The sequence below is a fragment of the Thamnophis elegans genome, chromosome 3, assembly GCF_009769535.1.
Source record: "Thamnophis elegans isolate rThaEle1 chromosome 3, rThaEle1.pri, whole genome shotgun sequence".
In the NCBI taxonomy this organism is placed as follows: Eukaryota; Metazoa; Chordata; class Lepidosauria; order Squamata; family Colubridae; genus Thamnophis; species Thamnophis elegans.
Genome location: NC_045543.1, coordinates 50,012,645 through 50,030,410, shown reverse-complemented (window position 1 = coordinate 50,030,410; position 17,766 = coordinate 50,012,645). Strand labels below are relative to the sequence as shown.

General features: G+C 40.2%; 1 protein-coding gene across 1 annotated transcript in view; it reads right to left on the bottom strand.

The window, feature by feature from the left end:
- TRABD2A (TraB domain containing 2A) overlaps positions 1-7,216 on the bottom strand; it is a 79,690-nt gene extending 72,474 nt beyond the window's left edge. The window contains exons 1-3 of the mRNA XM_032213807.1: positions 7,180-7,216; positions 3,131-3,222; positions 1,759-2,319 (exon numbers count right to left, since the gene is read on the bottom strand). Of these exons, the coding sequence (XP_032069698.1) occupies positions 1,759-2,319; positions 3,131-3,222; positions 7,180-7,216 (690 nt within the window). The remainder of the gene's footprint in view (positions 1-1,758; positions 2,320-3,130; positions 3,223-7,179) is intronic.
- Positions 7,217-17,766: the final 10,550 nt, after the last annotated feature.

Genomic DNA, 17,766 nt, shown 5'->3' with positions numbered 1-17,766 from the left:
TTTAGCAGATATACAATGTTAACATTTCCCCAGGTCTTCGTGCAACAGCATTACAGCTGCACTTGTTTAACGGGGCTAAATGAGGGGTGAAGATATACATTCCAATAAATTGCATTCTAAGACATTTTCCGTAACATAAATCCTTTCTTAAATTTCTGTTGGAATTACAGGTATCTTTTCAAACATTCCCATAAAGTCCTTAGTGGTAAGGCACCCAGTACCAACAATAGGGCAGTAATTTGGATTTGAAAGCAAAAAGGTGCTTTGGAGAACATAGAAGTGCATACATAGCACTTGTCCGCAACTCTGTAACCCAAATCTAGACAGCATACTAAAAACCAAATATATCACCCTGCCAACAAAAGTGTGTATAGTCAAGGCTATGGTTTTCCCAGTTGCATTGTATGGCTGTGAAAGTTGAAGCATAAGAAAGGCTGAGTGCCAAAAAATTGAGGCCTTTGGACTGTGGTGCTGGAGAAGACTCCTGTGAGTCCCTTGGACTGCAAGGTGATCAAAACAGTCAGTCCTACAGGAGATCAACCCTGACTGCTCTTTAGAAGGCCAGATCCTGAAGATGAAACTCAAATACTTTGGCCACTAAATGAGAAGGAAGGACTCACTGGAGAAGAGCTTAATGCTGAGAAAGTTTGAGGGCAAAAGAAGGGGACGACAGAGAATGAGGTGGCTGGATGGAGCCTTGTTTTACAGCTTTCCGTCAACACCAGGATGATTAATACAGTATATTGACTGCAAGTCTTTCATCACAGGCCATTTGGGCTAGAGTTGATGAGTATTGCAGTTCAATATCATCATGGGTAGAAAAAAACCTAAACATAAAAACGATTTCTCTTGGTTAGCCAGCCAAGTGGAGAAATTGGAAGGCTGGTGAAGCATACATGAGCATACTTGATATGTAATCATAGCCAATTAGCATGCCTTGACAAATGCATTGTTATTTGATGAATAGTCACTCCTGAGGGCTGTGCAGCACTTTAAAAGACAAAATATAGAACCTGTCTGCAATCCTTTAGAGCGGGCCCATATCTTCTCCCAAAATTGCACAGGTTCTAACCATGGCAACTGTGCAATTCCAGCTAAAGATAGATTTGGGTTTGTTGCTAATTACGAAGTCGTGCCCGACCCATTGCGACCCCATGGACAGTGTTCCTCCAGGCTTTCCTGTTCTCTACCATCCTCTGGAGTCCATTTAAGTTAACACCTACTGCTTCGGTGATTCTCTTAAGAAACCCAAATCATGCATTAAAAAGAAAAAAAAAACTTGCTTGCAACTCGAGTTGTTAAACAGAAAGGTGTTAGGGATCTCACTTTACACATTTGGCTTAGAACAAATACTTGACAGATCTGTACACGTTTGCAGAGTCACAGCAAGGGAAATGTGAAACAGTTCAAGCCTGAGCACAAAAAGTAACTTCAAATACATGTGTAAAAAGTGTTTTTAAATAAAAAAACAAAAAAACAACACTGTATTCCTAGAACAAATATATTATTATTCAAACAGGAGATACGGTTTATTTTGCTGGAACTATGGACTGCACTTTCTGTTCTACTTTTATAGTATTTATTCTGTTGATCTGCTTCCTTCTTTTATAATATTAGACGAAGGTATTCAGTGGTAAAAAGCTGACCTAATGTTCTAGCTTCTTCAATTTCTCTAAGAAAAGGTTACCAGCGAAGAATTGTGAGAGCACAGATTGAGTATTTCATGTGTTTATCAAAGAACAGTCTGAACATCCTTACCTGAGAAAAATTGAGACCGTTCAATGGATGGCATTGTTCCTCTACTTTTTCGACTGCACCAGTCTGCTTCTTGAGGCGTTCTGCTTCCTGAGCCAGATAGAGATCTAAAACAGGTACACCCCGTGACTTGATGTCCACCTCAGTCAGAGAATTCATCATTAGCATGACCCAAACAGGCCTTTTCCTCTCCCAGTTGCCTGCAATAGCGTTGAAGAGGTAGTCTGCATATAAGCCTTTGCCTCGTTGATCTGGAGTCATCCAGGAAGGTATCATCAGCTTGACATACTCCAAATGGCGCTTGAGTCGGCGGTAGAGGTCCCTGGGGAGCACATCCTGAAGGTTCTTGCCCTGTGGTAGGAGCTGGCAACTGGTCAAAGCAGAGATTGTGTAGGGATCTGTGAGGTCCAGCTCAAAGTAGACAATATGACTGTTCTGGAAGGCTTTCTTGGAATTCTCAGGGATAAAATCCCAGACTCGAGTATAAGGGACGTGAATGGTACCAAAAAAGTAAGATGGCGGGTCTCTCTTTATAGTCCACAGGAAGGAGTTCAGCTCACTTTGCTGAAGGAAAGGAAACATAGCAGTGAAAATAAACAAGCCTAAATGTGTGGAAACAACATGGGGAATAACTAATCATTAAGTGAGATCGGTAAGTTGTGTAGCCTGTCATTAAAGTTACTGAGAAACAGTAGATTGGGTACAAATCTTGACTGAGGCTGGGAAACATAAAAAAAAATTAAAAATCACTTCATTAGATATTAGGTAAAGTTCTCATAGCAGCAAGCTATAGAAGCATTGGTTCAACTGAAATAGAGAAGTGAACAATAACTGAGAAATGAACAGAACAACACAATTACTGATTTCACCTACAAGAAAATGGACTCGCAGAGCATTTTAAAAGTGCTGTTTAAATTCATATATTTAGAAGGCTTTTTTTTCTTCTCTAATCTGGAACTTCTCATTTCTTTTGTTTGCTACTCCTTATTCTGTGCTTTGCACAATGTTATTTATCCCAAAAAGAAACCAAACACTCCTAATAGCACAGTATGTATGTAAAAGAAAAGAAAAAAAGAAAAGCTTTGATATTATATATAAATAATAAACCATCCTATAAATGCTCCTATTAAAAAAATCCAAGACCACAGCATCTCCCAATAATCAAAAAGAAAGAGAATGTAAACAGCCCTCAAATGTCCTTAACAAGTATTTTATAACTTTTAAAATCTAATAGGAGATTGATACTAGCAGCCTATAGATAAAGGCAAAGCGATTTGGGGCGGGATATGGGGGTGAAAAAAGGAAGCCTCTCTTATTTGTTGATAAGATGAATGAAGATAACTGAAAGTCCAAAGAGGCGAGAAGTGTCACCTACCCACTTAAAAGCAAACAATGAATCCTGAAAGCTGCCACAGGCATAGAAGGGGTTAGGAAGGTCAATAGGCCTTTGTTTTAAATAAGCCTGATCTGTATGTGACAAAGAGCACACAGACAGATTCAAGTCTTTCGAAAAGGTATTTTACAATGAAAAGGCATCGCCTGGGCCCACTTAGAATTTGATTAACGCCCGCCCACCCAGTCTCCACCCCTTGTTCTTGGATCTAATGTAAGAAAGGTCCCAGGATGAAACAAAGGCCTGCATTTTTTTAGAATGTCCTATGAAGGGTGATCCTACTTGCTTCCAGACTCATTCCTGCAACTTTAAAACCATACATTGAGGTTGCACAAGAAACAAGAAGTTTGAGCCCTTAAAAAATGGTTTCTCACATAATAAATTTCTCTGAAACCCATGGCAAAAGAGAGGTTGTAGAACTGGAAACCAAGGAAACCTAAGTAGAATCTTACAGGAAATAGACTTTTACAGAGCTGACTGTTTAAAGCCGGTGTGTCAAACCTGCAGCCATGGGCCACTTACTAGTAATGCGGCCCAGAGGTGGGTTCCTACCAGTTCGCACCTATTCGGTAGAACCTGTTCGTCAAATCTACAGAACCGGTTAGAAGAGGTTCCACCAGTGGACCCGGAAAGCAGGCCACACCTACAGAAGAGGTTCCAAAAACTTTTGAAACCCACCACTGGTCCTTGGATATGATTATTCTACACTATCATGCTCTCATATTTATAAAACTCAGTGCCTCTGTGAAAGGTAAGGATGACTACTGTGTTTGTGGTGCAATCAGAACGTTGCGTGTGTTGAAGTTGTTTTAATGCAAACCAAAGATGCCTTTTAAAAAACAAGTTTACATCATATTCTTATGCATGCCAGTGCTGTGTGTGAGGTATTTTAAGGTGGTTCTGACAAGTGTCGTTGGCATCTTCATATCCGGGCACATGGGCGGCAAGCCACTCCCACAAAGGAGGCCACACCTACAGAGTAGGTTCGAACAATTTTTGAAACCCACCACTGATGCGGCCCCACAAGATCATAAACTTTAAACATTATTTATACATGCACACACATTAATATATATTGCATATGCAATCCAAGACAATTCTCTTCACTCAATGCCGACCAGACAAGCCACAACTGCTTTAAAGCAACGATACCCAATATTTTTGGCACCAGGACTGGTTTCATGGAAACCAATTTTTCCATGGAGGAGGGGAAGTATGGTTTTCATTTTCCTCACTCGCCCGCCGCTCACCTCCAGCAGCGCATCCCACTTTCTGACAAGCCACAGACTGGTACTTGTCTGTGGCCCAGGGGTTAGGGTCCCCTGCTTTAAAGGACTGGCAGGCAATGAGAACTCAGCTATCATTTTCTGCATCAAATTCTATGCCTAAACTGCCACCTTCCTAATTTCAATCAGGCCTCCTGAATTATGAGTAGCCTCAGGGCTACAGATACTCCCCCATACACACTTTCCAAGCTGACAGCAAAAGCTCCTTTTCCATTGGTTTTCTCCAGTGCCTAAAAGCCGCACATCCATCTGAACAAAAATGCCTATCCTTGCAAATGGAAGTTCAACAAAAGTGGAGTTAAATTTGACTTTTCTTCTTGGCAAATGAGTCTAGAGACTGACCCTTCATTAGACTACATGCCTCATCTCTTCTGTGGGGTTACACAAAGCATCTCCAGCTCAGCATTATTATTCCCAAAACACAGTCTATTCGAACAAAAAATACCAGTAATATGAAGCCACTTACAATGAATATAAAGCATATCACTATGTGTTTACAGTTAATACTCATATATTACAAGCAGGAAGCCACACTGGGCACGTGTGAGAGAAACTACAACCTATCTGAACTTTTTGAGTCAAATGTATTTGTATTGTAAATTTTCACACATTTTACACGTGACAGGTTCCTGTGTCTATAAGAATCATTAATATATAAAGATGAAAAGTATTTACTTTTATAATTAAATACATTTTATGGTCAATGAACATTAATTATTTTTTAATTAAATTAATACTTTCTAATTATCATGCCTATCCCTTTAGATAGTGTGCCGGGTAAGTATACAGACTCACACATACATACCCAAATGTATTTAAAGATTTCATGGATATACATATTTTGGGAGGGAAGGAAGATTTCAAGGATTGGTTTCAACTGTAATCAAGACTAGGTTTGGCAAGATAAGGAAGATCAGTGGTAGAGAGGATTTTTATCTTTACTGAGTTTTCCTCCCCCCCAAATCTTCATTTTGGTGGGAGATTGTCTTAAATTTAGGAAGCCTGGAAAGGCATACATAGGCCAGTTATTCAGTAACTTTTATTTTTAAAACATTTAAAATAGATGCTGTTCATTCAAGCTATGGCCACTGCCATATTTTTCCAGGAAGAAAAAGGTTGTATTTATAGATCCAAAACAGGAAATAGCATGCCATTCACACTAGTAACACTTATTTATTACTTTCCTTAATGTTGTACTGCAGTTTAGCAGAAGTATTTCCAAAGCAGCAGCAATGTGTTTCTTCCAGATGGTCTGAATTTGAAAAAGCCATTTTTAACATTACACACCAAAATCTGATATTGTATTCATCTTCAAAAGCTATTTGACAAGTATTGAATAGGGGCCACCAGGGCAACAATAAAAAGAAACATTCATCAGTGTTGTCTCTCTTATTAAAACATTTAGATTCCATTTATCCAGGTCAACTTCAGACACAGCAAAAACATTACACCTATGTCATTTCCCACAACAATTACAATAAGAGTGGTTTAATGTAGAAAACTATATTACCTTAGATTATTTCTGCTATGAATTTATTATGCTTCTACTTTGTTCAAGGAAAGTCAGTTTTCTGTAGTGGTAAAGCACCAGACAAAGTAGATTATGAGTTCTAGTCCTGCCTTAGTTATGAAGCCAGCTGGATGGCCTTGGGCCAGTCCCTTACTATCAGCCAAGGAAGGAGGCAATGGCAAACCACTTCCAAAAATCTTACCAAGAAAACTGCAGAGATTAGCTCAGGTTGTCATCAGGAATCAACACTGACTCCAAGTAGGTTTACTATTATTAATAATTTAACCAAGAACTAAAGATAAAAAAAGCTCCAGAACAGGGTGTCAAACTCGATTTCATTGAGAGCCACATCAAGGTTGTGTTTTACCTGAGGGCCAGCTCAACATCTCTTGTGTCAGGAGTGCCTGTGGTGGCCCAAGCGCTCTGCCAGCAAAAACACCATTTTCGCTGGCAGAGGGTTGCAGGAGGCTGTTGCAGCTGAAAACAGAGGTAGTCCCCCCCCCCCATGCATCCCTCCCCAGCTACGTTTTCACTGGCAGAGACACCACGGGCCAGTCCTTCACTGTTTCCAGGGCAGACCTGCAGGCCAGGTCTAAGCACCCCGTGGGCCAGGTCCAGCCCACGGACCTTGAGTTTGACACCCCTGTTCCAGAACATTCCTGTTTCAAAAAGACTTAAATAGCAAAAATATTTGTAATAAATAACACAACGAATTAAAACATAAAATTTGCTACAGATATATAAAATTGCTAATTTCTAGAAGGTTTACAAGAAAATCAGAACAGTAGACTAACTGGAAAAAATGAGGGATGGGGAATCCTGAAAGCAACAAGGGCAACTGTTTCAATACTACTTTTAAATGTTGTCCCAGACAATGCTTACTATTTGCCTGCAATTAAATATCCTGTAAAGCCATATGGAATAATGTCACAATACTAAGTGACACATTATAAAGTATTATGCAAAGCCATGTGCAAAACTCATTAAACACCTCTCAAGCATTTTGCCTAAAGCACTGAAGTACTGCAAATTTCCAAGACTTGAGTGCACTTTTTAGAGGCTCCACAGATTCTCCAGGCATGCCTAGCAAGCACAGGTACAGTCACCAGGATACCGATTCTACAGAAGCAGGTGAGATGGAGATGTACAACTGACCATGCAAGGCAGTGGTGGGTTACAGGCGGATACCATTCTGGTACGGTGCTCTGGAGGGCCTGCCTACCTGCGCTCCTTACCGTGTTTTAAAGCGTCGGCACTTCCATGCACAGGCATGACACGTACAGCGCCTGCGCAATGCTCCGCTGAGCAGATGGAGCATTGCAGAGGCTTGCGGAAGCATCGTTTCCAGCTACAATGCATGTGCATGTGCACTGCGCATATGTGCACAAATGCCGTACGCATGCATGTGGGTGACGCCGAGGCATTCCGTACCGCTTGGAACGGAATTCAGAACCTACCACTTATGCAAGGTTCCTTTGAGAGGTCCTGATATTTTCACATTTCAAGCAGAAGATGTAGAGGTACTTTGCCGAGCCCTCAGAATGTAAGAGTCTCTTACAGAGGAAGAGGAGAGAGAGAAGAGGGAAAAGTGAAGGGTCCCTTTCCCCTGCCCCCTGGTTCATACATATCCATGCATATCCCAAAAGTGGTTTTTCAAGAGGCAACTGGACTTTCTGGTTTTTCTCTGAGGATGTTTTGCTTCCTATCCAAGAAGCTGAAGAAGCTTCTTGGATGAGAAGGGAAACATCCTCAAGAAAAACCAGAAAGTGCAGTTGCCTCTTGAAAAGCCACCTTGACCTGGATGACTGAATCTACATAGAAGTTCCATGCATACATTTTTCATTTTGAAATAGGCAGTAACAGTGCATTCACCAAGTATGATCCCCAGCTGGCCTCTCCAACAGATTCCCAGTGATGGTTGGGTACACAAAAGGCTCTGCACCGTCACCACTTTTGCTTATACTGGTCATGGATGCCATGACCTGCAGCAGAACGCACCCTGGATTATGCTCTATGTTGATGGTGTTATGCTTACTTCCACCACCAGAGGCGAATTACAGCAGCAAGTTCAAACATGGAATGATCACCTCAACCATTTTGGGCTCCACCTCAACATCAAGAAAACTGAGTACTTAGAGACTGTCACCAACCCTGGAACGCTTCATATCAATGGAGAAAACCTAAAGAAGTTGGACATATTTCAATATCTGGGACTCCACCTACATGGCAATGGCAACATCAATGGTGAGGTGCAAGCAAGGGTGAGTTCAGCCTTGATGTGTTAGGGAGAACTCATTGGTGTGTTATGTGACAGACGAATGCCAACTAGTCTTAAATCTAAGATTTACAAGACAACCATCCGCTCGGTTGCACTATATGGCACTGAATGCTGGGCAGCAACAACAGAGACTGAAAACTATGTCCATGCCATGGAAATGAGAATGTCCCGTTGGATAGTGGGTATTTCCCTTCTTGACCACATCACAAATGTCACCATTCGACAATATTTTGGTGTGGCACCAATTATAGAGATGATGAGAGAAGGACAGCTCCGCTGGTATAGACATGTCCTGAGAGTACCACCTTCCACCATTACCAAGAGTGCCTACCAACTAGAAGTCAATGGCCGGCAACCATGTAGGCACCCAAAACAGAGATGGCAAAACGTCAACAAAAATATGCAAGCCCTAGAGACGCAGCTGACTGTGCACAGTGGCACTCTGTGATCTGAAAAGTGGACTCTGCACTTGTGGAGGAGGAGTTGGAAAAGGAGGAAGAGAGAGATTAGGGGAAAAGGAGGAGGAGAGGGAGGAGGGGGGAGGAGGAGAAGGAAAAGGAGGAGGAGGAGGAGGAGGAGGAGGAGGGGGAAGGAGGGGAAGGAGGAGGAGGGAAAGGAGGGGAAGGAGGAGGAGGGAGAAGAAGAAACAGTGCAACTGCACCTCAACTTCATGGTTAAAAATTAGGACTGCATAATCTGTAGAGTGGAAAATGATGGACATCTCCAGGAGACCAAACATCAGCATTCAGGACATACATGGGCATATCTGAGTCTACCAAATTAAGTGGGTGTACCAAATTTGAGTGCATCGAATTAAGTGTTGCAGCATCTTTTTATTATTTTAAATAGTTATTATAGTTGTAATTTGCTAGCCATGAATGCTAAAAAAATGTGCATGGTTATTTTTATCCTATAACATTTTCTAAAGTGAAGTGGTATTTCTTATCTTCAGGAAGAAGAAACACATAAGAAACTCTATTGCCAAAGAAGCAGATGCCGTGTTATTCCTGTAACAGTGGTGGTTCTACACTTTGAGTTTAAAATACAAAGCTATTAGAGTTTTAATCATAATCAAGGATACCTAACTGACTTGGAGGGGGAATTCAGTCTTAATTATATGCTTCTAATAAAGCTGTATGTCCCAATTAAGTAATGCATATGGCTATCTAAGGCCTCCCACCTCCGGTCATTATGTGTTGGGTCTAAAATTACTAGCCTTGCAGTACTCCTCCATAAACTGACCTGCTATACTCTTCCACACATTCTGGAAGATTCCTTTTGGTGACCTAGAGTTCGCTTACTGTCTGTGAACTGAAACAATAAGATTCCAAACTAAAAGGTAAGAGAAAGCAGAAAGCAAATACATAAGTTGCCTTCAGAATGCCACATTTCATTTTCCTTTGATCTTCCCCTTAACATCTGGGCGTTTGTCTTAAGTCTGTTGAATGCCCAACTCAGATGTAAGACTTCTGGAAACATCAAGTTTCTAGAAACATTATGGTCAATTAACAGTGGGATACCCTCCACTGAATATATTTAAGACGAGGCTAAACCATCATCAGTGATACATTAATCTGGATTCCTGTTTGAGCAGGACATTGAATTCAGAGGTCTAGGCTTCCTGGGGGCGGAGCCTGTCGCCGAAGGAGCTCAACGGAGCCCCTCTCAGAGTTCTGGTCTGTATATCTAATTAAGATCAATAGATATCACCCCTTTTTGGCAGAAAGGGGCAGGCAGAAGCTCAGGTGCTAGGATTTATTCGTAGTTCACAGCCCTTTTTTGGGGGGGGGCTGCGAACGGAGAAGAGATCCAGCGTAACTGAGCTCTTATCTCCAGCCAGTTCCTCGCAGCTGCCTTTTTGCAGCCCTAGACAGGCGATCCCCCCCCTCAGGACAATGATAAATTGCTTAAAGCAACTTAAGGCTAACACGAGCGGGTCTTACTCCTGTGATGTTCCTTTTTTATAACTATCTAAACACCAGCCTTGTTTTTCCTTTGAAACTTCTTTGTTCAACCGAGTACAAGATGGCGTTTTTACTGTGTTGGTGATTGATGACGCAATTAACCGGCTTTATCTCCCCGGAGACTGCTACTCATTAACAAGCAAAATCTACAAATAATTTATTGAGAACTGACCAGGTGAAGACACTGTTTATCTGTTTATTCTCAGCTTTTATCTATAATGCCTCCCAGGTCTAAGCAGGCAAAAAAATCCCCCCCGCATGTGCTTAAAGAACTTGTTAGTAAACCGCTGCCTTTGCCTCCTACACCCCCTACTGGAGATTCCTTGACACAGGAGCTTCTTTTTCAAATACTCAATGATTTTAAACAAGAAATCAAAGAATTTGTGCTGGATTTATGCGACAAAATACAGACTAAAATTGCCCAAATAAAGGTGGATATGTTTGAAGCTATGTCTACTTTGACAGATTATATCGAAGAAATGGAGACTAAACTGGAAACCTTGGAGGAGGCTAATTCTAATTTGACTTCCAACATCCAAGTATTACAACAAGAGATTAGAGATACTCAAACACAACTTATAATGATAAATTATAACAGAAAGGCGTTTGCAATAAGAGTCAGAGGACTGCCCGAAAAGAAAGGAGAGAACTTGAAACAGACGTTTGTAGAAGCTTTCAGCCAAGCGGTGGGAGGTCCGGGATTCAATTTTGATTGGAATATTCGAAAAATCTATCGCCAGAATTCGTGTGTAGCAGAACAACGACAGCTTCCAAGAGACATAATTATATACTTTTTCACAAGAGAATCCAGAAATGCGATCACCCAAAAGTTTTACAACAACAGGCTCCGAATCGATGGCCATGATTTGTTTGTCTTTAAAGAAATCCCGCTCCAGATGCTGCAAGCAAGGAGAGGCTATACTTTTTTAACCCAAGAACTTAGAAATCGTCAAATACAGTATAAATGGGAAGCTCCAGTTGGAATCACAGTTACACTCGAAAATCAAAGATTTCGTATTAATTCTGTTTCGGAAGCTCGGGACTTTTATTATAAAACTCTGAAGGCGGGGCTTCTTGACTCACTCGGAAATGCGGAAGGACAAGGTGAAGGAAAGACAAGCAGCAACTTACTTGGTTACAAGATGGAGGGAGTTGTTCTCCCCCTACTGGAGAGGCAGAAGAGCGGAAACTGAGGATTTAGCCATATTTTCAAAGCAGCGGGACACGTGGTTATAAGGCAGAGGGTTGCCTTCTCTTCCCGGAAGGGCAGAAGAGTAAAGAATATAGATCCAGCGATGTCTTTAAAATACTTTCTAAGCTCTTGGACTGATTAAAATTTTAGGATTTCTGTCTGGTATGAAATGGCAAAGCTGTGTACCGATGAGGAATGGAAAGAAGCATTGCTTATTTTGGACAGATATTGTACGGGACTTTTATAAGACTTATTTGAATTTCAATCCAAACTGCGCATGAATTGTTTTCTGTGAGGAAAGCGGGGACTAAGATTTATTTGAATTGCGGTTTGGGATGAATGGAGTCGGGAGGAGTGGGGCAGAAGGGAAGGTGGAGCGGGATATTGATGAAGGGATCTTGGGATTGAATGAAGTGGTATGGATTTTGGGCACACATTTTACGGATTTATATGCTTGAAGTATACCATAAAAAGCTCAGGATTTTAAAGTGAAGAGCGAGATCCTAATCTTATGGAATTTGGGCTTGGGAGGAATGGAGATGAGAAACGAAGGGTAGGAAGATGAGTAGCGAAAGTATGATTAGACTGCTCTGTATTTGAAGATAAATTGATTTTTGTATAAACTAATATTTGAATATAAGGTTAAGAAAGGCTATCTGGAGAGTCTACAGGAAGATGGGGGTAAATATCAAAGAAGTAAGGGACGAGGACAAAATATAAATGGAATGATTTATACTGTTTAAATTTTAAGAATGATGGGAGGCTGAGCATAATGCAAAAGATTTTTTTTTTTCGTTTTTTTTCTTTTTTTTTTTCCGGAGTGTTCTTTTTATTTTATTTTCATTATTATTGTTAATAAGATATTTTAGAAGGTGAATGGTACTGAACTGTGCCGGGTGTGGGACCTGGGAAGTCGGAGGGGATTAGGGAGGGGGGTTCATTGGGGGTGGGTGGGTGGGTGGAGATATAGTTTCAATATATAGAATAAGAAGAATACACTTGTATACTGTTGTTCCTTATCTTTTCTTTTTATTTTTCTCTTTTTTTTTCTTTTTTTTTTTCCCTTCTTTTTTCTTTTTAGCGTAATTTTTAGTAACTGAATAGATTAAGGAATAGAGAAATGCACCAAAGTGAGAAGTAGAGGAAAGGAAGAGGGAGAAGTAAGGAGGGAGGAAGAGGGGAATGTGAGGATGAGAGGGGAAGGAGGGTGAGGAAGGCGAGAAAGGAAGATAGGAGGGGAAAGGGAAGTAAGAGGGGTGATCGTTGGGGGGAGAAAGGAAAGTTGGAGGGGGAGAAGAAGGGGTGTATGAAAGCGATAGGTTGGGTTTATGATGAGTTGTGTTTAGGTTGGGGTTTTTTCTTTTTTTATTATTATATTATTATTATTATTGCAAATATTCAGTATATAAGTGAATGTATAAAATTGAAAATGAAAATGAATAAAACATTTAAACATGAATTCAGAGGTCTAAATTACTCTTTCTACTTTCATATTTCTAAGAAGTTGATTAGTCAAGGGTGATTTTCTGGAGAGAGAAAAATATTTCATACAAATTAAATTTATTTATTTTTATTTCAAGATGTCTTCCATCAATTTAAATCACTTGAGATCAGCTGTCTTTTTAGGAAGTACAGTTAAGATACATTATCCTATTTTGAGGAAAGATCTTTCTTTAAAATTTATTTTGACCATAGCTTCAATTTACAATTTGCAGCACCTTTAAAAACAAAATCTTTGCACTGGAAATATAGCATATAGCTTTTGGAGATTATTGCAAGTAAGTGGCAAGGCTAATATGTCACACGCTAGATAGAAAGACCATTAAACAGTGAAATACATAGCTACGTCCTTGTTCCAAGAGCCTGTATTTTGACAGTAGAAAAGAAAGAATAGGTATAAAAGTAGGGAGCCGATTCAAGGTAGCTCAGTCTTTTCCAACTTGAGAGGTGCTGATTATAGGATGATAGGAATTGTAGACAAACATATTAGGATGTCACCAACTCTTCTGAAATCTTACTTTAACCGCTGCTAGCTGAAATAATGCTTTGCTCATTGATGTCACATAAAAATTAGGTTCGAAAAACACATGGTTTGTATATAATCCACAATGGGTTGCATTCAAACCTAAACTATGGTTGGTATACATCAGTGGTGGGTTGCAGGTGGTACGCCCCGGTACAGGCATACCGGATCCTGACCAGAGCATGAGGTACCGTTCCGGTACGGTGCTTCGGAGGGCCCACCCACCCATCCGTGCTACTTACCATGTTTTAAAGCTGTCAGCGCTTCTGCACACATGCATGGTGTGTACAGTACCTGTGCGATGTTCCACTGAGCAGCTGGAACACCACGGAGGCTTGCAGAAGCGTCATTTGACGCTACAATGCATGCCCATGTGTGCATGTAGTGACGCCAGGGGCGTTCCAACTTCACCAGTTGGAACGGAATCCACAACCCACCACTGGTATATATTAAGCAAATGTTAGAAAAAAGATCCAGGTATGGATATATACCCCGTGGGAATATGGCCCCTATGCTCTCAATTTTGAAACACATGTTTCACAAGGTTTTATTTGTTTGTTTGCTTGTTTATTAAGAAATTTTGCATGACCGCCTAACACAGCCACACTGACTATGGTTGGCTTACAGAAGTAAAACCGCAAATACAAAACCCAGTAAACTCTGTTTTAATAAGCATAAGAATGGAAGAGGAGTCATATACAGCACTATCAGGAAGGACAAGCAAAAGTTATCATAAATAATCAAGCAACTATAAACTGCATTGGCAATTAAGCTCCTCATATTATTAAACAGGATGAATGGACTAGGCTACTGAGTAATCTTCTTCCTGTTATTATGAGAACTAAAGTAAATTAACTTGAAGAAAAGCCACACATGGCTATGCATTATAATAGTTAAGTAATAAAAATGTAATGTTTGTATTAACATGGTTAGTTTTCTGGTTATCACTCAAGAGTATGACTGCCTTTGCCATAAGAGGAAACATAGCATAACATGGTTTCAAACCAAAATCTATTTACAAACAGTTCTTTAAGACTTGGAGACAGTCCTGGAAAAAATTAAGCATTTCTCAGATCTACTCTTTACAGTGGCAAAGCTAAGCAGGTCTATCTATTTTTCTGGTTGGAAAAAATACTAACATTCAAATGTGATTAGTCATAGGAAAATTTGGGTTTTAGAATACAAACCCAACACAATGAAACTGTTCCTTCACTGCACAAACACTCAAAAGTAGGGGAACTTTGAATCCAAAGTTAAGCAATCTCGAGTCTCATTCATTGGCACAGAAAAAAGAGATTGAAGCCATCACAGAACTTGCTTCTTCCTGATGCCAATTAATATTCTTTTGACAGTCTGGCTTCTGTAATAAAATATGACTCCATCTGGCAAAGCAAAGGTGAGACAGCTAAGAAGCAAAGCAAGAATCACACACTCAATTTATGGAAGCTACATGAATGAATGCATATGAATGATGAGTATGCGCACAATTCAAGGACCTATGCTCAAAAACTGAATACAAGTTTTAATTTTCATGAGTTACCAGGTATATAATGTGCTACAGTGTGTTCAGTTCTTTAGGATTATTGTAACAATAACACCTTTAAAGTTTTCAGATATTACCATACTGAAAATAGGAAGCTAACATGTGAACATCACATGTGTAATAGAACTTGTATAAGGTTGCACATGTGAAAGTCTGAAAAATGGGCCTTTTTTGAATATTTGTGAGAAAATAGGATTATGAAATATGTTCTGGTTTAGTCATTTTAAATAACAGCTATGGCATAAAATAAATCACTGTATGTTTGGAAATAGGATAGATCTAAGATTGGCAAACCTATGGCAGACATGCCACAGGTGGCATGCGGAGCCATTTCTGAGGGTACGCAAGGCGTTGCCCTATCAGCTCCAGCACCTGTTTTTAAATCTTGATTTTTGGCCGTGTTTTGCCCTCCGGAGGGAGAAAAACGGCCCAACAGGCAACCCGGAAGTCTTTTCCCGATGTTCCGGTTTGTGCATTGGGCTGTTTTTCTCCCTTCAGAGGCTTTAGGGAAGCCTCTTGAAGCCTCTGGAGGGAGAAAAACGTCCCAACGGGCAACCCTGAAGTCTCTTCCTGAACTTCTAGTTTGCATGTTGGGCCATTTTTCACCCTCCCCAGGCTCCTAGAAAGCCACTGGAGCCTGGGGATGGCAAAAAACGTATCTACAGGGCCCACTTGAAATTGAAAAACAGGCCGTTTCCAGCCTCCAGAGGGCCTCCCGGGGCAGGGGAAGCCATTTTTGCCCTCCCCAGGCTCCAAGAAAGCCGTGTGTGCATGCGTGGGGTAGCAGGGGATCACGTGTGCGTGTGAGGAGACATGATGGGGGCATTAAATTATGGTGGTGGGAACATGGGCGTGCTTTTGACACCCAAGGCAAAAAAAAATTGCAATTACTGAGATAGATAGATCAAGAAATAAATTAACATGTAAATGCATAAAGAAAGTACAAGCTTCAACTTTGCTTGCACAACTTTCTACAAGCTACAACTTTTGCTGTTCTCAGACATTCATCCCAATGGTAAAAATGAAGGACCAGGAACAGAAACTGCTAAGAGTGATTTAAAAATGAGACATTTTATGTCTAGCGTCTCCAACTGTGTTTTTTTAATAGCCATGGTATTTTAGAAGCTCAGCTAGAAGTTAGGGATAATGTGTAAGCTAAAGAGGTTATATAGCTAAAGTTGCCTCTTTCCCCATCTTTACCATAATGGAAAATGGATATTTCTGCCAAATAGCTTTCCTTCTCACCTACTTTCAATTTAAAAGAATGTGAAAATCATATAAAATTTTAATGTAGGCATCAGCATGAAGGACAATCACCAAAAAGAGTACAATTTATCATGTTGTTATAAACTACTGATAATCACTTAGTTGAAATGGGTGGTATAGAAATTTAATAAATAAACGAACAAACAAACATGGGAATATGGTCCCATAATTATTAATTCCATATGGTGCAAGTCAGATCAAGTATGAAAAGCTCAAATGCTCCAAAATTGGTCACTTTAACAGAATACAGTACATAGTCAATCATTTTTGGCTACCTGCTTACTCTGTTCTTTTGTGGGAGCAAACTACCTTTGACCCAATATCAATAGTAGATTTTTAGAAGAACAGTGGTCTTGATCAGATTACCAGACTTTCCTTTACCCCTTCCAGATCAACAATGATAGGTGCATTCATAATGGGGGAAATGGAACTAAATACCTTTGGAGGTAGCAATCAGATCCTACAAGGGTAAGGTGACCAGACATCCCGATTTCAGCGGGAGAGTCACGCTTTATAACAATTTGTCCCGTGTCCCGGGGTGTTTTTAAAAAGTCCTGATTTTCTGGCTTCATGTTGAAAGCCCAGTGGATTTACTTAAGAAATCCTAACTAGGGCAAGACAAAAGACACTCTGTCTAACTAACCTCTCTCTCTGTCTCAGTACTTTCATTGACGATATTAAAATGTTAAAGCAACAAAACGGACCCCCCCCGCGCCCCTTTTACCTCATTTTATAAGAAAAAATGACCAAGTACCATAGAGCTGCAGGAAACACTTTGCCTAGAGTAGCAACTGTTCCTTCCTGAATTTCCCAGATGGGAGGGGCACGGAGGTTGGAGGTCGGCTCATGTGGGAAAAAATGGTGGCTCCTCGTTTTTCTTTGAAAAATATTTCCCTGGGACTATTTCACCATTTCAATTTGCTCAGTTCTTTGTATTAACATCTATATCATTCTGGATTGACTTGGAGTTTCTGCCTGCTGGTAAGTGAGCTGGGTTTTTTTTCTTTTATTTTTTTAATGCATTTTAAAATAATGTAGGTTTTTAAAAATGTGCAGCTGCTGTTTTTTTATTCAAAACAATATGTGTAACACTATGATGTGCCATGGAAAAATCATTGAATTGATATTTACCAGGAAAGCAAATATGAAGCCTTCCAGTGGAGCAATTGTATACTTCTGGTTACCAGATGTTAGCAACAAACAACAAAGAGATGACTATCACCTAATTTTGCCAACATGATGAGATATCCTGGACTATTTGCCTAGTAGCTGTTGGAGACAGAATGCAGGACTAAATTGAGGCAAATATCTGTAGTAGCAGGAATGGTTTTTGTTCCCAAAGCAAGGTTTAAAAAAAAACCTGAAAGAACAAAAGGGGTTTTTTAGGGTATTTTCCTGATCAAAACTATAATTGTTTCTGCATGACACCCTTAATCACAAATAGCCAACTACACTTCATTCTAAATAGTTTTATTTCCTTTATTGTATGCGATTACTCAAGTCCAAAAACTGAGTTAATTGGATAAACTCAGCTCCACAATTTACTAAATATACAG